The sequence below is a fragment of the Tachysurus fulvidraco genome, chromosome 11, assembly GCF_022655615.1.
Source record: "Tachysurus fulvidraco isolate hzauxx_2018 chromosome 11, HZAU_PFXX_2.0, whole genome shotgun sequence".
NCBI lineage: Eukaryota > Metazoa > Chordata > Actinopteri > Siluriformes > Bagridae > Tachysurus > Tachysurus fulvidraco.
In genome coordinates, this window is record NC_062528.1 from 10,116,249 (window position 1) to 10,142,149 (window position 25,901).

Genomic DNA, 25,901 nt, shown 5'->3' on the forward strand with positions numbered 1-25,901 from the left:
TAGTTATCTTTGGGTTTAATCCAAATCTCAATAACTCATAGGACTGTCTTTAAGACAATGCTCATACGCACTAAGTGGCCACTTTTATAGGAACACCCTTCATGCAATTACCCAGTCTATCAGTCATATAGAGATGCCATTAAGCTACAGGTCAACGTTCACTTTAAATGTTATCTTAGCGTCTTTGAACATGGCACGGTTGTGCATGCCTGATAGGCTGGTCTGAGTATTTAAGAATCTGCTGAGCTCCAAGGATTTTCATGCACAATAGTCACTAAAGTTTACACAGAAAGGTGCAAACAAACAAACAAACAAACAAATAAAGTGACAGTTTTCTGAAGATCTTGTTAATGAGAATGGTCAGCGGAGAATATGGAGGTTATGGCCAGACTGGTTCAAACTGATGGGAAAGCTACAAGCTTGTCAACTGACCATTCTTTATAACCCAGTTGAGCCATGGGGCAGACAGACTTCAACAGAGCTAATCATATCAAACTCTAGTCCTGTCAGTAAAGACCAGGATTCTGGGTACAGATTCACTGAAACTAGTTTAAGATTGTCCTTTTCCCAAACTTCAGCTTCCTTCATTTGCTTTCAGTAAGCAGGTTTGCATTGGATCTTGAGCCGATCTTGAGGACACTGGCTGTAATACACCCTGGATGGGAAGCCGGTCCATTATAGAGGACCTATTCAGACACACTCACACCTAGAGACCTCTTATTTAGCCAATACACTTATTGGAATATTGATTGGCAAGTCCAAAATGATCGGAACAAAACCAAGCTGATCGCATACAAGAAAAAAAAGCCCTGAAGGAAAAACATTTTGTTCAGCATTATACAACGTCATCTGGAGGCGTAAAAAAGTTCAAGTTGTGAAATGTGGGCAAGTTGACATCTTGACATCCTCTCTCTCCCACACTCACTTGCTTTGATTTGAACTGCAGAATTGATAAGGGGCTTCAACTAAACTGATCCCTTAGCCCTGCTTCCACCTTTATTCAATCGACAAGCTAACCACTTATTGATTGAAAAACGACCAACATCCTCCTTCACAGTAACGTATCCCCCGCCGAAAGTCTCAGACTCGACATCGTTCTTCACGTTGGACAACTAGTGCGTACTGAGACCGGGCTCTGAGCCTTTCTCATTGTTTTAACTTGAGAGCGTCTCCAGTGGAGGCCACTGTAAGCTGGAAGGGAAGATTTGAAAGTGAAGGTGTGTGGGTGTACACAGCTCAGGATCCCACAAGCCCGCAGGCTGAGAAGAAACAGAGGAGGAGAAGGAGGAGGAAGGGGGGAAAGAAGGATACCTCTGGAGAGCCATGTGGATTGAAACAGGCTACTTTGAGCAAAAAAAAAAAGCGAGTAATTTTAAGTGCTAATATTAGCTTCGTCTGTGTGAGGTGCTGCAAACACGGGTGTTGTAATTAATTTTCCGTACTTTCAGATGCAGCATCAGGTGTCCCTTTGCCCTTAGGTGTTAAAGGCATGTAGAACACACACTCCTCCAAGATGTAGGAGGTGTGTAGGAGGATCCGTACACTCCTTTCAACACCAAATTTTAAACTGATGACAGGTCAAAGCTGTGTAATGATGCCTCGGTTTGGCTTCCACTGAATATGGCCATAATGAGAGGCCTCTTCAGCTCATCGTTACACCCACCGCCACAATGAGAGACGGGCTTCCTGATGAAAGAGTCGAATGGAAGGAGGGAGTGTGAGAAGTGGAGAGAGATGTGATTAGCCCTGAAAAGGGGAGGGCTTTCCTGCACCAGGAAGGCCTAGAAACTTGCCTCGCTCCTCAGTTTGCTAGGCAATAATACGTTTTAATTAGCCACTTCACCCTCTGCTCACAGTTTAGCATGCAGAGCAGCGGTAAATGGCCAGGCCTACACCAGAGCAGGTGAATATAAGGACTTCGTGGGAATCGGATTTATGTTAAGATTTCCAGTGCAGTGCATTCAAAGTCATTATGAATCACGGATCAAGAAAGAACTCTGTGATTCATAACTCTGTATTTAAAATTTGAAGAACAATTGTCATTACTGTTTTCTATGTAGTGCTTTAGAATGAAAGCTTATATGCGATTAAAATATCCATGAGATCGAGCAATAGTTTACTGCATGAAAGTGTTGTGATGTTTACATGGTTTGTAGGGACTTCATGCTCTACCGTTATCTTTGTTTGTTCTTTTGCATAGTCTAGTACTTTCAGAATTCATACCCGGGGGCATGGATCAGACTCAGCTCCTGAGAAGATTATTCTATTCAGCCTTCTGTAGGCAAGTCAACCGGTTAAAGTCCACGTCACCGCGTGCTATTGTTCAAAATGAGGCTAATACCAGAAGCTATGTAACACACTAAAAGATGTGCTACTGATGCTGGTGGCACTTGGCAGAGGAAGAGTGAAAGCAGGCTGGAGAGTGAGCTTCTATCTGTTACGTCCTACTGGGATTATGTATGCTGTGTAGCTCCCAGAGGCGTATGAGAGTGTCACATGGGAGGCAAGCGTCCAAATCCACTCGCCTTAACTTCGCTATAGCTTCCAGGACTTAACTGTACTATAGCTTCCTAGTATCCCAGGATCTGTGCTCTGCTTGTGTGCTTCCATGTGCAGAAGTTGGTGGTGCTCCTTATTCAGAGCAAGCTTATGCAATAGAGATGGAAAACCCTTACAGTTTGCCTATAAACATGCACCGAAAGTGCTTTTCAGAGCTGCCCTGCACATAACATACACTCCATTGTGTTGAATATTGGGTAAGAAAGAAATCTGGTGTGTGTGGTCTGATGTGACGTGACTTAATGAATAACATCTGAACACACAATATGCATGACATTGCCCATCACAATATCACAAGGCGCTAAATAGAAAAGCTCCAAGGCTAGTAATAATTAAACTGACATCTTGAATGACACTCACAGTACCCTCTAGGTAAAAGAACAATGGTGAGTTATGAAAAAAAAGTTGCCATGCCATCACGAGTGTTATCTTCCCTGGCTGTCAAACTAAGCCAATCTCTATTCTTTTTGTGCTTGTGAGTCCCAAGGGGGCACTATAGCTGAGATTAATGCACCCCGTGTTTTGGGGAAGGCTGCATCTTTTGAAGGGGGATGAAATGAGTTTTAATTGCGTAAAAATAAGAACGTGATTCTGCATCAAGATGGGATGATGGGATGAGACTCACGCGTCAACGTCTTTCATCAGCGCCAACTTGCTCGGGAAGATCTCCGAAAGGAGCACCCTGGTGAATGACCTGCCAAGTGCCTTCAGTTTCTCCTCCAAATGCTAGACAGGGAAAAGGAAAGAAAAGAGAGAGAGAAAGAAAGAGAGAGAGAGAGAGAGAGAGAGAGAGAGAGAGAGAGAGAGAGAGAGAGAGAGAGAGAAATACAGAGGGAATGTGGGGTTAATACAGGTGGAAAAAAGAAATAAGACTATAAATTTATTCATCACAGCAAAATACCAGATGACCCGGGGCTGTCTAGCTTTCCACACAAAAAATGGTCACACTGCTACTTTAGGCAGGACTCATCCTGCTGCCAGACATCAAATACCTCGAACCAGACAGAAAATCAAAAACAGACCTGTGTACTGAAGCTCATTTAAACTTTAGAACTAGGCCATTACATACTGGGTTGCAATATAGACACAAATGGTTTGACAAAATGTCATTATTACTTTATAACCAGCTACACTGACACATTATTCTCCGTAATGTCTGCTTTATTTTCTCATACTGCAACTTTGCAAAGATTTATGGTGCATTTTCAGTTGAGTAGTGTTCCTCACCTGGTGTATGTGTGTTACAATTACAAACGTTTGTTCCTCTGGGTAAAGAAATGCCCAGTGCAAAGAGAGCATTCAATTCTTCAACATATATATACATAGACAATATATGCATCTTAATCTCATTTTAAGTCAAAACGGCTTTCCAGAGACTTTTTATTGTGCATACACTGCCACTCCAACATCTTCTCTTGCTCACCCATCCTCTTTACTACATTACACTTCATGCAAGCAATATGAATACATAACTCTTGAGCAGGAGAACATTACACACAGCTCCAAACCCTTTGGGCTATACATATTTCTAGTGAAGAACATTGCAAGAGTGAACATTAGCTGTTAACGGCTTCAAAGCCCCAAGGCTCAACAAACAACAAATAAATAAAAGTGGCATATTTACCTCTTCTCTTTACTCAGTAAATGAACAGATTATTGCAGGTGGCATTTATAGCAAACACAAAACACATCTTCATTTAACTTAGCATGAAAGTAATGACTGATATATATATATATATATATATATATATATATATATATATATATATATATATATATATATATATATATATATATACACTTAGAACGATGACTTGTTCCAGAGTTCCAGAGTAGTCTCCTCACCTGCTCACTCATAGTACTGCTGCCAGACTTCTTCCAGATCCAGGAAATTCAGCCAAATCACCCATGTCTGACTTACATTCCCTTCCAACTAAATTTGGCACTGATTACAAATTATTATTACTGACTTATACGTAATTGCAAGACCTGGCTCTATATTATCTAGCTTGTTTATGGATAAATGTCTTCCACACACTTTATACTCTCATGGCCTTGGCTTAATTTGTTCTAAGAATGAAGAAAAACTCAGAAGATTCACTTTAAAATAATTCCAGAGTAGACTTTCAATGTGTGTGTGTGTGTGTATGTGTGTGTGTGTGTGTGTGTGTGTACTGTCAGGTTAACTTATGTTAGTATGAAATGCTTCATAACCTTTATCTGTGAAAACTATGAACATTTCAAAATCTGACTAGGAATCCTCTTAAAAATTGGGTTAGGCTAGCTGACGTTAGCTACCTTCCTAGCATTAACAGCTAAGACTGGAAAATAGTGACTAATACATCTTTCCAGACGTTTTGTCTAATAATCTAACAATAGCTGGATTGCTAGCTGTAGCAGTGAATGAATATGACTATATATCCATTAACTATCTGCCAAATTAGCTCATGTTAGCCATCAGTTTAGCAATAGAAGTTGGGACTGTTAACATTAGCTGTTTCTTTGTTATATTATTTTAGCCCTTTGCTGCCTTACTGTGTTTTATTTAGTTTACACTTTTTCCATGTTTACTCCTTCATGAAGCTGCTTTGAATAGATTCTAATAAGGAGCAGTACAACTAAAGTTGACTAGACTTATTTTAGTATTTATTATTTACCTTACCTTAAGTACCTAATCACCTCTAGTTTAAATGTTTCAAGTACAACTCTTTTCACAAGTGACAGTTTGACAGCTGAAGGCTGACAGTAACTAATGCCTTGCTCTCTCAGAGACTAACAGACAAGGGCTACAGATTTATTCCATCAGAATATCCATCTGAATGTCTATTTGTCTCAGAATGGAATTCATATAGATCTCATTTGGGAAACACAGTGTTATGAGAGTTAGAGAGAGATTCATGTTGGCTTAAAAATCTCATTTGACAGCAAAATGGGAGATGTTGGAAAGATCCTAGAGTCTCTGTTTCCCTTCGCCTATGCATACCAATTAAGACTGGATCAGTCAAAACAAAGTCAAACACAATACATGAGAGAAAAACAAAAATGAGCAGATCAAAAGAGGCAAAGGGAGCAATGGGGTGTTGAAAAAGACCCCCTCCCAGACCTGAGTACTGATTAAGACCCCACGCACATTTCAGTAGAGCAAGAAAAAATATAAGGTGTAGGTGCTTGTAGGTATCTGTATTAAGTATTTATTAAATAGAAATCTGAAATTTGGTAGAAAAAATAAATATATATATACTGCACTCCAAAAATATTGGAACAGCAGTATTATCCGTGTGTGTGTGTGTGTGTGTGTGTGTGTATATATATATATATATATATATATATATATATATATATATATATATATATATATAGAGAGAGAGAGAGAGAGAGAGAGAGAGAGAGAGGGAAAGAGAGAGGGGGGGGGGAGAGAGAGAGAGATAGTTCGACATCAAAAGAATTATAGATCAGAATTTCAGCTTTTATTTCCTAATATTACTTCAACCATGGTGCCATTTGTTTGAACCTGCCCATTTTTTGCCCCCAAGTCATCAAAAATATTGGAACAAGTGACTCTTACCAGGTCTGCTCTGTTAGACTGGCTGCTTAAACAACTGATAGATCACAATTTATACTCTTCGTTTGAGCCCTGGGGTTCACTTGTGTCTACTGCAATTATTTAAAAGAACAAACCAGCATGAAGTTCAAAAAGATGCCTTTGGGAGAAAAGCAAGCCATTTTAAAGCACTAATAAACAACAACAACAACAAAAAACAACAACAATTGTTTGATGTCATCACTGGTGACAAAATGCAATCAAACCACTGTTACTTACTTTAAGACTATCTGGTCCAATACTTTTAAAATTGGGTGGCCTGCCACCAAAGGTGCCATGTTCTAAGTTAACACAACCAGATGTAAATATCAGGAAATGAAAGCCGAAACTATGATCTGTCATCTTTTTTTATTTTTATATTTGTACTGCCTTTTATCAAAAACAATACATTTGGTCTGGCTTTCCAGTGCTTTCAGAGAGGAGTGTACATTTAACAAAGATGAATCTTTTACCTCTAAGATTTTGGGATTTCCTTGGCGACCCAGCGTGCCCAGAATCAGACCCCATCTCTGGGCAGAGCGTGCTGTCTCTATGGCCTGCATTCTGTTGGTGCGCATGGCCTTGTGGTCATAATGCTCCCGAGAGAAAACCTTATTGTACGGATCATACCTGCAAAAAACAATTATTCTTTGCATTGCCATCATATACAGGAAAGCTGAATACATGCCATTAACAGAAAAATCTTATCATCAGTCAAATTATAAAACAATCTATTATTATCTTATTGTAAATCAAATTAATCTTTCAAGATTTCATTTGTAAACAGCTTCAGAGTTATCTAATAAATTTATACTTCATTAACATGTTGGTTTGTTTTTAATTTGGTTCCTTACATTACCCACCATGCTGTGTGTATACCTGCTAAAAGTGGAAGCATTAGGATTTTTTTATGATTTACATTCATTAGGATGTCCGCTTACAGTGACTGATGGACTGCTTTAGTCCTTTAGCCTGTCATTAATGAACAGAGAAACTGCAGTGATCATTTCTTTGTGCTGGGCCTATGAGGTTTACCTGTAAGCTGGGACATCTGGATTGGCGATCATGATTGATTCTAAGTGAAATCTTCCATCCCCAAGGTATCTGTCTTGGCAAACATATGTTATATCAGTCAGTGGAAGGAGGGATTTAGAAAGAAAACAAAGCTCAGTACACTGAACCGTTAAGGTTGTTAAGACGTACGCACACTCTTACATGCACACAAATCCATTCAGAAGTTTTGTCTAGATTTAGAATTAGTAATTATTGCTGTAAAATCTTCTCTGAAATTTCTGGTTTTGGTTAGCAGTGATGTTTATTAACATTTAAGGATGTGACTTAGCTATCCTCTCAGAAATTTGTTTATATTAGCTTCAGATAGTATTAGCAGGTCAAATTGTAAACATCCTCCAGTTGACATGTTCACGTTGCACGATAATATTATGGCAGACATAGTCGGCGTTCAACACACTCACAGGCTCAATACGTCAATCAATTCATGACCCGGATGTATAACCCAGATGTCAAAAATTAGCTAGAGGGCTGAAAAGTCTGTGACATCCATAGATAAAAACCTATTTCTATAAATGGTTTAATTAAGACCCAGAGCCAGAACTGCACTTATTTCCATATACAGACTCAGAACCTGAAACTAACTAGAAATATTCCTGGTATATGACAGAGGAGTGATTATTTATAGTTATTTAAGTTAAAAAAAAAACCCTGAGTACTAGCATACAGTTGTTGCTACATCAGAAACTTTTCTGCACATCATAGATACACTGTCTACATTAAACATGTTTGCATGACCTATTTTTGCAGAAGATGGTTAGATGTAATTTTTATTACTCGCTTTAAAACTTGATCTTAGCGGCCATGGACAATTTTAGAACTTAGCCCCAAAATAAGAACAGCCTCTAACACCCAGGTCCATGCTGAATTGTCTCCAGCATTTTTTCAGAACTGTCACAATAGAAGACCTATTCGAACATGATTTTTTCCCCCTTTGAATATAGTACATTTTATAAAAGTGCAAACAGTGAACATTGAAATTCCTTAAGAGCTTAAATGTTCACTTAAGCACAATCGCTCACATGCCGAGTCCTGAAAAAGCTGACAACAGAAGATGTGCCATAGGTAATAGTGGGAAATATAACCATGGAGCTTCCGAATGAGGCCTAGGAGAGAAGAAAATAGGGCTCTTAATTAGCCAGCCTTCGAAAAACTGGACCGGACTCACAATGAGTGGCATCCCTCTGGACCTGAAAGAGCAAAAGGCTGAGCAAAATGCACATGCATTCAAACCCTGTGCAATATGGTCCACTGCTCAGCTACGTTAATGTAATAGCTGTTACACACTCACGTCAGAGTGGACAGAAATGGCAATGTGCATACCTCAGCAGTCCTGCTGCGAAATCACAAAATACTTTATTAGACCATTAGAGACTATGAGCACAAAAGAGTTTAATAGACCAGAGCTGCGGCCTTAATGCATGGCTGTGTACAGGGAGGCATGTTGACCTGGAATGACAAAGTGAACCGCTCTAGCTCTGTACAGGTTTCACTAAGAAGTACATTCATGGTTGCAGATTTAAAAACACTCTCATTCAGAATTTTAAAGCTCCTTTAAAGCATGCCACATTCAGCAATTCAGCAATAGAAAAGCTCATTACTGTAATGAGACAGATCTCCCTGCTCTATAAAGAGCTCCAAGCAGCACGACAAGGGTCCCAATCCACTTCTCCCTCCGTCCCACAGAGGTAGCTATACTGTATATTTCACTCAACTCTACAGAGACAGAGTGAAAATGCTTTTCTATTATTTAACACTAGTTCGTCTTTCTACCCATTCTCTATTCATACTAAAATATCTTCTAAAATACACCACCGCTTAATTAGTTGTTAATCTTGGTGCTATTTTTGGGAGTGTATGATATAATGGCTATAATAATGCAAGTTATGAAAAAAGGGCAGGTTGGTGAATTAGAGTTTGCGTCTCTGTTTTGTAGATTTCACGTCGCAGTTTAAAGCGAGTTGGTGGATTGTGTGTGGTGTTCTTCAGGTAACACGCTATATATCCGTGTGTGTGCTGAACGGAAGGGAAGACTGGTGAAAAGCACTTCTCTTTCCCCTATGCCTCAATACAAAAACATTCTCACAACACACACATGTTCAACCTTTCATCGATTTCTTTTTAAATCACCTTTCAATCTACACATTCGCACCCTACAAGTCTGTGCTATGACTGTGCTATGAGACCTGTTAAAAATGGTCCAGACACTCAGACCTTAAAATTCGGACTTCACAGCATATTCAGTAAATTTCAAGTACATTTCAATTAGCGCTGCATTAAAACTGCATTTTTGTGTAAAGCTTGTGAATTTCCAACCTCTCACTAGGAGACCAAAAAAGCAACCCCAAAATAACAAATAACAAAAAAAACACAAAGAAAAAAATGCCCCTAATCTTGGAAGTCCTACATGTAAAATCCCAGTTTAAAGTAGTCTCCTTAATCCCAGAGTCCGGCAAGTGACATCTAATCAGTGCAGATGCTCACAGCATGAATGATGACCCATTTTATAGCTTAAATGCACAGAGTTAAAAAAAAAATGCTGAGTTCTAAGTTGGGAAGTTGAACACAGCATTAAGCTTGGGTGCCATAAGATATTAGTCTCAAAGTAAAAATGATGTTTTCATGCAAGGCAGTTGGCATTGCTGAACATTCTAGGATATGCAGTTGTTAATATTAAACATGTTTAATATTTACAACTTTAAATAGCATCCATGATAGGACTGTGAATACATGCCCTACTTCTACTTGGACCCTTTTTGCACCTTCTGCTTCTATGGATAGTCCCACATGTTACCCAAAAGATTTGCACTTCACAAATACAGTTCATGGTTAAGTCTTTCCCTGCCTACAGTCAATATTCTCACTTTCATAATGTAGATTAATACGTGAGAACTGCTTCTCTAATCATAAATGATCTTATTCAAAATATGCTTGTACTGAACATCCTGAACACTTAATGTTGTTTGATTTTACTTTTCTACATCTGCACATGCTATTGATTTATATTCCCACTATTTGGTTTTATGTAGACCAGTACAGGTATCCTTAAACCTGGTTCCTTTAAAGTTTTCTTCCTGATGTTGTCTCAGAGTTTTTCCTTGCGTTCATGCCTCTAGTGTGCTCATTAGGTGAAAAGAAGATCTACATCCAGTAAAGCCGCTTTGTGACAAATAACTAAATCCAATTGAATAAAGTGTTAGGACTGGAAGATCATGGGATAATCTGAGAAGATTATAAGGAGTATAAGACCATCTTAAAATCATAACAAACAAATTGGCTTTAAAATTGGCCCAATTAATTTCTAGTCATGGTCCATTTAATGGATACTAGTTGATTTATTTATCTTCTATAACATAAGTGCAGTTCCTACTACCCTATAGACAAGAAACCAAATGCCACATCATCACATTTTGAATGTCTGAGGGTATTTATTAGAAGAAGAGAAAATAACTTCCACACGCCGAGCCTTTAGGTATTTCTAAGTCTGCAGGCAAGTAACAAGGCTTAACTAGAGAAGACAAAAACTAAACTTATGGATTACAAATAGAGAAATCAGCAGGAGGCAGCAGCATACTGATCATCAAAAGATGCGAATAACTAGGTACTGATGCTAGTTATGAAATTTTAATTTTCAGCAAGAGAATCTGCTCAGAGCCATGCCACCACAGCCTACACATTCTCTACAACCCACACACACTCACATATACTCACACGTCCACATCCACACATGAGCTCATGCAAATTAACCCATCTGCATGCTGCCATAGAAAAACAAACAAACAAACATGCATGCACACCCAAACCTAAACATGCAACCTTTTTTCCCCAAACATGTATTCAATGTAGGCAACCAGGTACAGTATGTTTGATGTGGTACCAAATTCCCTATGCAGTGAGCTCAGGAAATCCCATGTACCGGAACGGGTTCCTGTACCCACAATGCACTTTGCTGACTGCAGAAAACATAGAGTAAGCAACTGTTTCAGTTATACAATAGTGGCCTTGTGAGTTTGACTCCTAGGCTGTAGATACAGAAGCGTTTTAGTTTCTGCTTTAGGAGTTGTTCAATTTCTGGGAACTAAAACCCACTGAGATGGAGCTTGTGTTACAGAACATCAAACACAAGCTTGGCAGTATGACTAAATCATTTATCTGTAATGACCAGTGAAGTAGAATGTTTCTGTAAAGCTTTTGTTTTTATACAGGTGGCAAGTCAGAAACGTGGGTGTGAATTGTATAAGCTTCTAGTGGCATGCTGCAAGTGGCAAAAAAAAAAAGGCTGGAACGGTGAAATTGTGCTTCTCGTACACTCAGATGGTTTAAAAAGCTGTTAAAATCATAAAATCACAACAAAGCCAAAACAATACAGAATACAGAACAAAGCCAAAACAATACACAATAACCCAAGCTCTACTGGGTTCAGTGTATGAGTGTGCTTTGGCTGCAAGAAGAGGTGTCAGGATGACTGCACTGTGCTTTAGATATCTTACATTTATGGGCAAAACTCATTTATAGGTTCATTAAAGCCTGAAACCTTTAGCAATGGGTCTTTTATTGTATGTTCTTCAGCTGTGACTGTGTTAGTTATGAAGGCAAAGTTATAATGGCACTCAGATCTGCTGTAGGCAGTGTGAGTTAGCTGGTGGTAGTTAAAGCCACCGGCAGACAAAGAGAGAGATGGTGATTTGTCAAAAGAACAGAATCTTAGGCATATAGAAAGGTAACGACTGGATGAATTTTCCATATTCAATTTACCCAAGATATGTACACACAATAATATGCGATTTCTCATTTAGAAAACTCAAAGCTCTTTAGTTCTTCCGTGAAACACACAGAGAGGCCCATGTGTGTTATTAAGAGCAGAAACACAAGTATGCCCTTCTGTATCTGCGCTCTCTTCTCTGAGAGGAAAGTGAATAGCATACTTGATGCCACTGGTCACAGCAAAGTGATTTATACAGTTTGTGTGAGACAGAGACTCACCGGGCTTATGTGTGTCGATGGTTCATGGTGATGTGTGAGAGATATTGAAGAATACAAGTCCATACTTCATATGTACCTCTATCATCTATACTCATACAGTACCTGCCCCAGCCCTTTGAGTGTATTTCCCTTAACTGTGTTTTCAAGTGCTTCCCAGACATTGACTGATGCGCTTTTCATTAAAACTGATGTATGGCCTCCAGCCTTGCTTTGCTTCCACACACACAGACACACAAACAGTCACACACACACACAAACACACACACACACATGCTGCAAGAAGGAGAAATGAAAAGATTATGTTCTCACATGATGGCATTGACGTGCTTATCAAGGTGAGGGGAGGTGCAGCCCAGGATCTCTCCCGGAGACAGCGGCCGACATTGAGGCACAAGAACCTGGTAATCCGGCCTCAGCTCTGCACTGACCGCCTGTGGGAACAGAGACAGACATATTACTGTTGTTGGGAAGATGAAGCGGTATAGAGAGAGAAAGAGAAAGAGAGAGAGAGAGAGAGAGAGAGAGAGAAAGAAGAGTGTGACCCCAGATACCCTTTCCTGTACTTCAAGTAAAGATGAACGAGACGAGCAACATTCCAAATTAACAGCAGAGCAGCAAAGGCACGTCGGAGACAGAAATCATTTGGAGGCTTTAAACCAAGCAGCTCAGACAGAATAGAACAAATTTAAGGCCGACCCACTGTGGCCACCCGGAGCGCCATACAAATGCCTAGACAGCAACTGTGGCACAAAGACAACACAGGCATCACAAACACCAACACAGCAACAACCACAACTGCATAAGACAACACTGTCCCAGAAAATTCACAACACAAACAGATTCAAAACTCAAACAGAAAGCCACAGTGAGAGTGTACACTACTACTACCACCAGCAGCGCTACTACTGCCCCACACCACAATTACCAGCACTACTACTGCCCCACACCACAATTACCAGCACTACTGCTGCCCCACAACACAATTACCAGCACTACTACTGCCCCAAACCACAATTACCAGCACTACTGCTGCCCCACACCACAATTACCAGCACTACTGCTGCCCCACAACACATTTACGGGCATTACTACTGCCCCACGCCACAATTACCAGCACTACTGCTGCCCCACACCACAATTACCAGCACTACTGCTGCCCCACACCACAATTACCAGCACTACTACTGCCCCACAACACAATTACGAGCACTACTACTGCCCCACACCACAATTACCAGCACTACTACTGCCCCACAACACAATTACGAGCACTACTACTGCCCCATACCACAATTACGAGCACTACTACTGCCCCATACCACAATTACGAGCACTAATACTGACCCACAACACAATTACCAGCTCTACTACTGCCCACACCATAATTACCAGCACTACTACTGCCCCACACCATAATTACCAGCACTACTACTGCCTTACACCATAATTACCAGCACTAGTACTGCCCTACACCATAATTACCAGCACTACTACTGCCCCACACTATAATTACCAGCACTAGTACTGCCCTACACCATAATTACCAGCACTAGTACTACCACCACCACCACCAGCACTACTACTGCCCTACACCACAGTTACCATAATAATAATAATAATAATAAATGATAATAATAATAAATAATAATAACAACACAAATAAATTTACAACAATTATTAACAATAAAATATTTAAATAGCTGCTCATATATAAATCTTCCTACTGTATGCCAACATAAATTGAATATAGTAACTGCATTACTAAACATTTGTCTAAATTACTATACCTCTCACCGTATATTAACACAAAGCAGTAAAACTGTGATGTGTAACAGCTACACACTGCCTGGGTTTGATCTGCTAATAACATCAACACCATGATTAATCAAGTGAAAAGTTAACTGATGCCCTGAATCCTGAGTCATTATGTTCACAGAACACATCCGTGCAGGGGAGTATTAGTGTGTTCACGTCCATATTGCAGTCTTCAACTCCAATACTGCAATAATAAAGAACACTGTGTGCAGTCCTAAAGCCAGCCAGCCTTACAACTCAAGTTGACAAACTATTGTACAGAAGGAATAATAAAAAGACTGATAAAAAGAAATAAAGTAGAAGCAAAGAGATAAAAAAATAAAGCAGGCAATAAGAATGGACTAACTAATAAAAGGCAGTAAAATGATACAAGGGAGCCTAATTAAATGCAATATTGAATAACAATATTGAGCCGAGACCCACTGAGCCCTTTCTGAATAAATATAAAGCTCAATAGTGAGCTATGATTCATTTTTCTGTTAGATTATTTTTTTAAATAAATTTTTCCCCCAATTTAGTGTAGGTGAGTCTTCTGCTACTAGTCTAGGAGAGTGAAACAAGCTTCCTCCATGATACAGGGATACCTTTTCACTTGTTAATATAGGGATTTATACCCTAATTTGACATTTTGAGTGACCTCAATCCTGAACTCTCACTCACTCACTCATTTTCTACCGCTTATCCGAACTTCTCGGGTCACGCGAGCCTGTGCCTATCTCAGGCGTCATTGGGCATCAAGGCAGGATACACCCTGGACGGAGTGCCAACCGGTGCCAACAAGTGCCACAGGGCACACACACACTCTCATTCACTCACACACTCACACACTACGGACAATTTTCCAGAGATGCCAATCAACCTACCATGCATGTCTTTGGACCGGGGGAGGAAACCGAAGTATCCGGAGGAAACCCCCGAGGCACGGGGAGAACATGCAAACTCCACACACACAAGGCGGAGGAGGGAATCGAACCCCCTACCCTGGAGGTGTGAGGCGAACGTGCTAACCACTAAGCCTCCGTGCCCCCCCAATACTGAACCATTCTACCATAATATGTACATGTTATGATGTTACTAACATCTGTGTAACCTATAACGTCACATTCTTGTGGGAAATAATCAGGAGATGTGTTCAAAGGGTACACGGTCATATCAAGCTCGAGTCAATACGTAAAGAAGTAAAACATGACAAGTTATGCGGTTATAGGAGAATAATCCCCACTGGTGTGGTACAATGAAGCCAGGCTTATACTTGATGCATAACTCTGCATGCATGTGCAGAAGCAGTGACTGTGTGAGCGGGATTATTAACACATACGTATGTACGTATGTTACGTACGTCTGGAAGATTAAATATGATTAGTGATTTCATGCACAGCAATGTTCAGCTCTGATTATTTTCGAAAACTTTCCACTGTTGTCTTGAATGTTGTTATGATCCCTTTTTTTAAAGTCATTTCAAACCTTACATTAAAAAATCCTTACTAATCTACAAAATACAGATGCCACACAAAAAAAGACCTTACAGTAGGTTTGAAGGTGATATGAGAGTTTAAGCAAATAGAAACACTATCCATCGGGATACGGTGGCTTGGTGATGAGGTGAGCACGTTTCCCTCACACCTCCAGGGTTGGGGGTTTGATTCTCACCACTGGAGGTTTAGTCCGGGTACTTCAGTTTCCTCCACCAGTCCCAAGACATGTGTTGTAAGCTGTCTGGCATCTCTAAATAGTATGTAGTGTGTGTGTGTGTGTGTGTGTGTGTGTGTGTGTGTGTGTGTGTGTGTGTGTGTGTGTGTGTGTGTGTGTGTGTGTGTTTGTGTGTGTCTGTGCAATTGTGCCCTGTCTTAGACAGGCATCCTGTACAGGGTGTACCCTGACTTGTGCCCTGGGTCTCCTGGGACAGACTCCAGGTTCCATGCAACCCAGAAGAATAAGTGGTGTAGAGAATGAATGGATGAGTGGATGGATGGAACACTAGTCACAACGGGTAGTGTCGCTACTCAATAAGAAAGTCTGGGAAATGCATACACATGCAATTTGACTTAGAAAGCAGAGGTAAGCAGAGGTAGGTTATCTGAGAAATTTGTCTTTGTTCACTGCTAAATTCCTATGTTAGTACATCATATCAGGACAGTGAAAAGACTAAAATAGCATGCACACTCTTCATTTAAATGAGGCTTGTTTATATGTGACTTCCTGCAACATTTAAAGACGTTGCAGACACAAACAAAATCAGTTTCATACAGTAGTATCATCGATATTTCTATTTTCCTCTATAGATTTTTTTTAAATAAATGAATTCACCAGAGTTCGTTCATTACCCAGTAGGAAGACCTATTGTGTAATTGTCAGCTCTTTTAATGATTATAGTATTGAAATTTAAGTTTATTAATCACTTCATTGTTGCTCACTTTTGTACACTTTATGTAGTGTTGCGAATGTCTTATTTAGTTCTGTGTAGTCTTATGTACTTCAGTGTTGTTTCCTAGTGCAACCTGGAGGAATGTTGTTTTACTGTATTTCGCTGTGCAATGTACCAGATGTATATATTTAAACTGACAACCAAACCACTCGCCTAAACTGACCTGCCTAAACAGTCCATTTCCTGTGTCGAAATCAGAAAACGATTTGTTTGGTTCTTTTGATATTGGGAATTACACACTGCAAAAAATCTACAGTACATACAGAATGAAAACACAGGCCTAAAAACTTCTTAACAAATCAGTTCAGAAATATAACTCTATATCCTGACCTCATTGTATTTTTCAGTTCTATAAAACTCTGCCAACCAACTAGAGTTACACAGCATGTTTGTTTGTCACTACTAAGTTGTGAGAGCAAAGGTCACCTGTAGTGCTGCCACAAACTGGATGGTGCTGACGAGAGCGAGGGAGTGTCCTGGGGGGAAATTGAACCGGAGTGTGTCCAGGAAGTGAGCTGTGTCCACCTGGATGTCCACAAACACATAGAGCATCTTGATCCCTGCCGTGGCATCTATGGGAACTGTAAACACACACACACACACACACACACACACACACACACACACACACACACACACACACACACACACACACACACACACACACACACACACACACACACACGACACACGACACACGACACATGGACACTGTCTCACTTATGAAGCTAGGGATTTATACCCTAATTTGACATTTTGAGTGACCTCAAGCCTTTAACATGCTACTGTAATATTTAAATGTTATGATGTTACTAACATCTGTGTAACCTACTGTATAACGTCACATTCTTGTGGGAAATAATCAGGAGATGTGTTCAAAGGGTACACGGTCATATCAAGCCTTACATTCAAAAATCTTTACTATTTCCAAAAATATTCTCTCTCTCTAACTCTCTCTCTCTCTCTCACTCACACACACACACACACACACACACACACACACACACACACACACACACACACACACACACACACACACAGACAAACAGACAGACAGATAGGGAGAGAGAAAGAGTGAGATTTTAACTCAACACATCTAATCTACACAATTTACTCTCACTGTTGTAATAAAAAACCTCAGACCCTTATAGTTTGCACATGGCCCTACATAAGACTGTTTAAAGCTGGCTGACATAAGTCACACACAATATATAAATTACACACATTATTCAGACCTGGGAGAGACAAAGACAGAAATAGAGATGGTGAGAAGAGTGAGCCATGCATACATTCCTCTTACATTATCATTAAGTGCTGATGATCATAATTATATCAGCTCCTGCTGAATTCACTCAGGAGTCCCATACTATGGCCATTTTGTTGCTATTAGAAAAACACAGGCGATTTTTCAAATATGCTGGCAATAAAACTAGTGTGGGAGGAGAGAACAAGATAATGACCCGTGATGGGGGAAAAAGGAAAGTAAAAATACAAAGGAGATAGATGAGAAAGCAGAGAGACTCTTGACAAAGAGGTTGAAAATGGATGAATATGAAGAACCTAAGAAAGGGTCGTGTGAGAAATAGGGAAAAAAACACGTGACAAGGTGTGCTATTATAGGAAAAACAAATTATTGGTGGCAGGGGCATGGATGGAGGATGCCATTATCACCCCCAATTTGATTATTTTCCAATAAAAGTAAGTCCTTTCATACTACAGAAATATACCAATAATTACATATTTCTTTATTAAATAAGAACATGCCAAGCTTTTTTTTTGTGACATTTGTTATTATGTTATTTACTACATGATCCTCTGTGTAAGTATAGAAATGATAATGTAATAATCTGTGATTTTCCCTGAAGCCAGGACTGCTATCAGAGCTGTCATGAAAATTTATCGCTATGGCCTGACCAATCAGAGTCGAGCATTTGTCAGCACCGTGGCATAAAACAGAAAATAGCAGAGGTGATAAAATGCAGTTAGAGATATTAAAAAAAAAGCTAATGTGGAGAACGAATGAGGTAAGAATTGGGAGAAAAAAGAAAATGTTTATAAGAGAGAAAGGGAGGAGATGATAAATATTTGAATGTACAAATGTTGTAAAGCAAAATCAGAATGTTCATTTAGACACAGGCCCGAGACAAATTTTGAACCTTTGACTGACAGTAAGCTTAACTTTTTAAAGTAACCTGGAAATCAAATGAAACTGAAAAGAAGTAAGAAGGAGAAGAAAAACGTGAGGCTTAAGCACAACTGACTCGTGCTTTTAGGCAATTAGGACCGCAGTCCAGAGGCTCTTCTTTAGCACAGTTACGGTCTCTGTCAACAAGCACCATGAATCTTCTCTCCTTCACTGTTCTCTCTCTCTCTCTCTCCTCACTCATGCATAACTGCTACCGCAGACATGAGTGAGAGGCCTTATGAAGTCAGCGAAAATGAAGGATGACAGGACGAGATGGAAAAAGCAGTGTGTGAGAAAGACAGCGAGAGGTCGGAGGTCTCATTCAGGCCAAATGGATTTTAACGTGCTACTGGTGTTTGACAGGGTTATATTTGATGCTCATCATGCTTCATTTCCAAGGCATCTTATTGCATGGAGGCTGTCAGACTGATAAATCATACGGCATGCGTTTCACACACACACACACACACACACACACACACACACACACACACACACACACACACACACACACACACACACACAAAGAGTAAAAATCATAAGGGCAAAATCATATCTCAAAGACACACACTCACATTAAATTAGCATGGAAAATGTGTTTTAATTGGATATACATCCAAATGATCACATCATACTCAAGCACCATATATTTTACACACACACACACACACACACACACACACACACACACACACACACACACACACACACACACACACACAAACTTGTCACAAAACAAGGTCAGCGTATACCTACTTATACAGGAAACATTTACTAACCGAAAAAAGAAAAATGTCAAATTTCTTCAAAGAAATTTTTAAAAATAATAGTATTAAAATATTAGTAAGCATATCATTATATTACCACAGACTAAATATATATTTATAATTTGTATATATTCTATGTTGTATCTGTATATTATATCTTGTGCCTGCAATTTACTCAACTTGCATTTTCAGTTGAACAAGGATCCATGGAGAAACTTGTCATCTTTAACCAACAGTAGTTAGGGTGAATGCTCAAAAAGGTCATTTCAGTGAATCTGAGCTGGCTTGAGCATCATCAATATTGAGTTATAAGGGTGGAAAAGCCTTAGAGAGGTCTAAGAAGACTGGCCAGACTTGACAGGAAATCTACAGTAATTGAAATAATCACCCTTTATAACCCAGATGAGGGGAAAAAAAAGCCCCTCCGAATGCACAGCATATTGAAACGGGGCAGATGGGCTATAATTCCAATACCACACCATTCCTGTACAAGCAGTTAGAAAAACATCACCTGGTCTGATGAATCTTGGTTTCTGCTGCAACTAGAAGATTATAGAGTCAGAATTTGGCCGGATTATATGGACCCTTGTGTGGGGAATGTTTTTTTTTTCGCCACATACTGTGTGCCTTAATAGAAATTGAGCACGGTTTTAATGCCCTAGAGCATTGTTGCTGAACGCACACATCCCTTTATGACCACAATCTTATTATGGCTACTTTCAGCATGATGTGCCAGGTCACAAAGCACAAATCGTCTTAAACTGGCTCCATGAACATGACAATGAGTTCAATGTACTTCAGCGGCCTCCCTAGTCACTGGATCTGAATCAAACAGAGCACTTTTGGGATGGGGTAGAATGGGAGAATCTTGAATCATGAATATATAGCTAACAAATCCTCAGCAATTATGTGAAGCAATCGTGTCAGCATGAACCAGAATCTTGTGGAAAACGGCTATAAAGAATAGAGTCGATTCAGGAATCCTATGCAGCATTAGTATAGTGTTCCTAACTTAACCACTGACTGGATAGAGTCACTTCATAGGGTTGGGTATAGCACCATGTTGCCAGAACTTCGGACTGACGGCAAAAGTACATAAACTACATAGCAGCAATTATTGACCAAGGACCACGCCAAAGGGCATCTGACTGACAGGCAAATCAACCAATCACGGTTCATTTTGTTCAATATCATGATCAGCGGTGATGTCCCTACAAAAAGTGGATGTCCCTACAAAAACAGACCGATGTGCAACTATAACTCATTCATTTAAGAAAGACATGCAAACGAGTCTATACTGTGAACTTCATCATATGTAAAATCCTGCATTTATTCTTGAATTTCCTCTGGGATCAATAAAGTATATATCTAGCTGATCCTCAGACGTGCTAACTGAAACAGTTGTAAACGTGACGGCTTCCTTTTTTCATGAGGAAATAGAGCATCACAGAAGCTTCCTTTCCAGGTGGACCATTAAAAACATAAAATGCACTTGTCTCTCAGAAATCCTGTCGAATACAACCAAGATGAATAAGAGACTCCTGAAGTGTTAGCAATTTTGTGTTCCATAGGCATCAGATGTTCAGCCATTGGGTTGTGGGCATGGCGCCTGAGACTGAGACTAGCTATAGCATACGCTATAGCATAAAGACATAGTAATGCATTATATATTCAATAGAACAAGACCCAGGCTCAGAAAAAGAACAGTTCTAACAAGTTCACATTGGAAATCAGCTATATACAGTATAGGTAAATTAATAATAACTTAGTTACAAAATGTAAGCAGCCAGCTAACCAATTACTTGAAACCTATTTAACACTTCTTGTGCAAGACAACTTCATAACTCTGCAACCTACAACATTTGCTTTTGCATGTAAATATTATCAACATCTGAAGAAGAGAAAAATTGGTCCTATCCTATCCTAACCAAATTAAGTGCTCTGTTTTCAAATGATGGAAGGAGACCGAAAGTATGATATATTATAGAGATATATACTGTAGGATAAACAGTGTAACATAATTTCAGTCAAGATGCATAGATTTGCTTTATTAACTAAAATATAAATTTTATATATTATTTTTTATATTAAATTTTATATAACTATGGCACCCTGAATTGAATCTGAACCAAATTGTTGCGGTTCCGAGACATTTTCTGCCTCTGGTTGTTATGCCAATGAAGTGCTATCAATTTTGAATATTTTACCTGAAATAATTGATTAAATATTAAACTTGTGTTAAAGTTCATTTTGATTATCTACAACAAAATCAGGATCAGACACAATGTTAGATAATTAACTAATAATCCATCTGTGTGTGTGCGCGTGTGTATAGAGTGTGCTGATCCTGGGCTTTGAGCAACAGGTGTTGCATTAATATTCTGCTGGTGAGTGTTGATATTTAGGAGAGGAGGGATTGTTCTAGAGATATATTGGCCGTATTGATTTAGCATTTCCTTCCTACTGTATGTGGGCCAGCAGACTGGCGGCGGGAGGCATGGGCCCAGGCTCCTCAAGGCAGGCGCTTTCCAAAGGACAAGCTTAATGCACGTCCTCCATTGATCCGTTAGGTTAATGTGCAGCAGGGGCCTTAGAAAGGTCCGCTATCCCTCATGTGCTGCACGCTGAATGGATTCCTCACTGAGCTATTGAAGACAGCTTTGCTTAGCACTTACACAACTAAATCTATGATGCTCACACTTCTTGACACACTGATTCCTGTGGCTGGCTACAGCCTTGAGAGCTTTTGGGAAATCTCTAGACTCCTTAGAGGTGCTGTAGCCCCACCCAGCCCCAAACCCCGTCTGTCACTCAGCTCTCTGATAAAACAAAATCTGTATACAAAATAGGCATGAGTGAATGAGATAGAGCAAAAAATTATAATCACCCTACTTGTCTCTGAATTTAACTAATACACCACCCACTAATGTGTATTAGCAATGTCAGAGCACATTTCACTGGCTGAAAACTATTAAAAATTTCCATAATAATTATGGGCCTGATAGAAAAACCTTTTCTTGGTGTCTTGATGTTTGATATAATGAAGGGAACCTAAAAGGATGCATGTCATTTATTAATGCAATTTAATGCATGGAATCCTTTATTGATAGAAATATAAAAACATGTCTTTCACAAAAATTGAGTTAGCAACATTCAATTATTCTTCTTTGGCTGAATGTCTCTTGGGATTTGTATTTATTTGGGATTTGAACTTACTGTGCACTGCAAAACTTGGTGAGTAATAACTTAGTAATAATAAATAATAATAATTACTTAGCAAATGCATCAGAAAAAGGCAGCTGGGGCAAATAAATATTTATTTTTTATTTCTGGATTGTTAATTAAATGTAAATGTAAATTAATAAATAATAGTTGCTTTAAGACAATCAATGTATTGGAGTGTCTCAGTGGAATGCAATTATCCCTTTTGGGAGTAAAGAGAAATTAAAAATTATTTCTGGTTTTTATTTATTTTAGGATTTTCCTAGGCTGTCTGTTAGGGATCAGCGCGGATCCGTTAGGGATCAGCGCAGACTTGGTGCCATGTGCGTTTTTTGTTTGTTTGTGTCACGTGATTGCCCCGTCCACGTCTGCTCCTCCCCGGCCATCACACCTGTTTCCCATTGTGTGGGATTGTCCGTGTCGCTATATATGTGAACCGCGTTGCATTAGTGTGTGTTGTGGATTATGTTTGTCTTCCTAATGTATTAAACCCCTTTCATTTGAAGCTATCCTGCCTACGGGTCTGTCTCCTTCCACCTCTGCAGGGTCCTGACACTGTCAAACATACTGTATATGTCAATATTTCGACGTGCTACTGCTATGCTGCTATATCAAACAATATTTAAACCATTTAATAAACAATATTTTAAAAATCTCTGTTTTTAGTCAGGATTATATAACTATTGATAATTTGCCATTCTTCTGGAAAGAGTTTGATGAGAATTTATCAGAATATTGACATTATAATCGACAGAACACTCAGCTGCAGCACTACTGCTAAATTTGTCCTGTCTTTTATCAATATAAAAGTGGACTACTATCAAAGTCTAATGAACATTCAAATGTATTCCACTATTCAGGGTGGGTAGCACCAACAAATCATCAGTTCAGAAGAGTTTACAGTTTATTAAAGATTCATCTATGATGTATTTGAAATAGAACTTTGCAGAACAAGTTATTTTTAAAGGATCAACAAGTCAGTGATTTGTTAACTATAACTTGTGACCTGGTCTTAATTTTAATTGTCCACCTGATGTTTTTTTTTTTTCTCAATCTTGATTATATAAAGAATGTTACAGCATAAAATTTCTTTTGAGGAACTATTTCACTTTTTTCCCTCCACAAGGCTAAAGTAAAACAACTAGGTATAATTTTTTTAAACTGAAATGTTGAAAGGAATGAAAGGAATATTACTGAGTAAAGATTTCATTTTCAATCCATTTTAACACGATTTTTTTTACAAAGCGTATATTAAAAAAATCCCAAAACTTGTTTTAAACGTTTCCTACTGAACGCTTCACTTTCAAAGTATAAAGTTTCAAAAGTTTAGGTTTTAAGTCTATTGAAATGATTCTATACAAAAGAAGTGGAATACAAAGTTAAGACAGTGTGTGGGACTCACTCAGGCAGCTGTGTCCGTAGTGAACCATGAAGTCAGCTCCGAGAGCGCGGGCAGTGAAATCGTCTACACAGCAGGCTCCGTACGTCACATCACCCATAACCAGTGTATCAGCTCCTGTAAACCTGACACACAATCAGACCAAACAAACAATATATCTGTACTGAAGTCCTAGTGTATACAACTCCTAATATATATATATATATACACACACTGCATTGAAACAGCAAGGCTATTCGGTTGCTTTTACGATATATTAACGACCTTTGTGTTTGAGATGAAAAAATGAGATGATAGATCAAAATTTCAGCTTTCATTTCCTGCTATATACACCCGGATATGTTAAACAACTTAGTACAAGGCACCTTTGGTGGCAGACCAATACATTTTTAGTATTTGACTACATGAAGTAAATAAAGTTGAATATTTTGTTGCACATCCCTTTCCTCAAGTAACTGCATGAAGCTGGCTACCAATTGACATCACAAACTGTTACATTTTACTTCTGTGAAGCTTTTCTGCCAAATGCTGTAAATGTAAATGTAAATGTAAATGTTTTCCAGGTTTGGGAAGCTTTTCCACAGCTTTTTTCAATTGTTTGTTTAGCTCAATTTTGTTAAGGTCTGGTGATTATCAGGTGAAGACTGTAAGGGATTTTGACTGGCAAAGTTATTGGTTGAGCTTAAATGTACATTTATGGCATCAGAAACACAAAGTTTCTCTCTCTTTTTTTTTTTTTTACAACTGTGCAGTTAAGGGAAAAGGATCCCAGCAGCCTGGTAATCCTGGGACTGGAACTTATAACCCTCTAATCAGTAGAACATCTTAATCATGTTCTGAGTCATTGTCTTGCTGCACGAAGACGTTCCTCCTAATTAGTCCAGATTCATTTCTCTGTAAATTGCCAGACAGAATGTTTCTATAGACTTCTGAATTCATTCTGCTGCTACCATCATGTTACATCATCAACGAAGAATAGTAAGTCTGCTCCAGAAACCCAAGCCATGACACCGCATCCACTGTGCTTCACTGATGAGATCATATATTTTGGATCCATGAGCAGATCCTTCCTTCCTCAACACTTTGTCCTTTCCATCACTTAGACAGAGGTTCTTGGCTATAAAACATTTGTAGCTGATCTCTGTTGTTCTTTGTGAATTGGAATCTTCTGATTCTTTCTGTGTATGTGTGGTTTGCATCTTGTGGTGTGTGCTCGAGATCTTTACTCTCAAAGTCTTCCTCAAACAGAGGATTGTAATAGCTTGACCCCTGCCCCTGTGGAGGCTATTAGTCATGTCACTGACTGTTGTTTTCTTTCTTTTCCAGAACATTCTGTCTGATAACTTTTAACAAGTGAGATAGCATGCATGCTTTGGAAGCTCTTTGTGGACCATGGCTTCAGCAGTCCAAGATGAAACCAAGATGATTTGAAGAAAATCCTACAGAAACAGCTTATGGTGTGGGGTGAACTGGGCTGCACAGAAGATACCCTTAAAATCTCTTGGATGAAGAATGGTTTTCAAGAAAGAAAGGAAAATTTTGTTAAGATGTGCTGATAGACTCAAAAAGTATAAAATAAAGTATTCATTTATGGGTATAAATACTTAGGTTATTTACTAATATTAATTATAACACAACTATAATACTATTATTTATAACACAACTAGGTTTTTTTTCCCAGTTCCATTTTTTCCCTAAAAAGTGATGAAATTGTTTTGACATGATGTACCTTGATTTTCATTACATCACAAACAAAAAATAAATTAACAGTAGTGTACAAACTTATATGCGTTGTATATATAAACTATACTTCACTAAAACAGACTCACTAAAGAAAATAATTCACTGTGTGTATTTTCTGCCTTTTTCAATTCATAGTTTCATCTGTGATTCTG

General features: G+C 38.9%; 1 protein-coding gene across 1 annotated transcript in view; it reads right to left on the bottom strand.

Annotated features, from left to right (window-relative positions):
- dph1 (diphthamide biosynthesis 1) overlaps positions 1-25,901 on the bottom strand; it is an 88,096-nt gene that overhangs the window by 5,920 nt on the left and 56,275 nt on the right. The window contains exons 4-9 of the mRNA XM_027147703.2: positions 24,010-24,131; positions 16,860-17,014; positions 12,503-12,624; positions 7,175-7,243; positions 6,613-6,769; positions 3,185-3,285 (exon numbers count right to left, since the gene is read on the bottom strand). Of these exons, the coding sequence (XP_027003504.1) occupies positions 3,185-3,285; positions 6,613-6,769; positions 7,175-7,243; positions 12,503-12,624; positions 16,860-17,014; positions 24,010-24,131 (726 nt within the window). The remainder of the gene's footprint in view (positions 1-3,184; positions 3,286-6,612; positions 6,770-7,174; positions 7,244-12,502; positions 12,625-16,859; positions 17,015-24,009; positions 24,132-25,901) is intronic.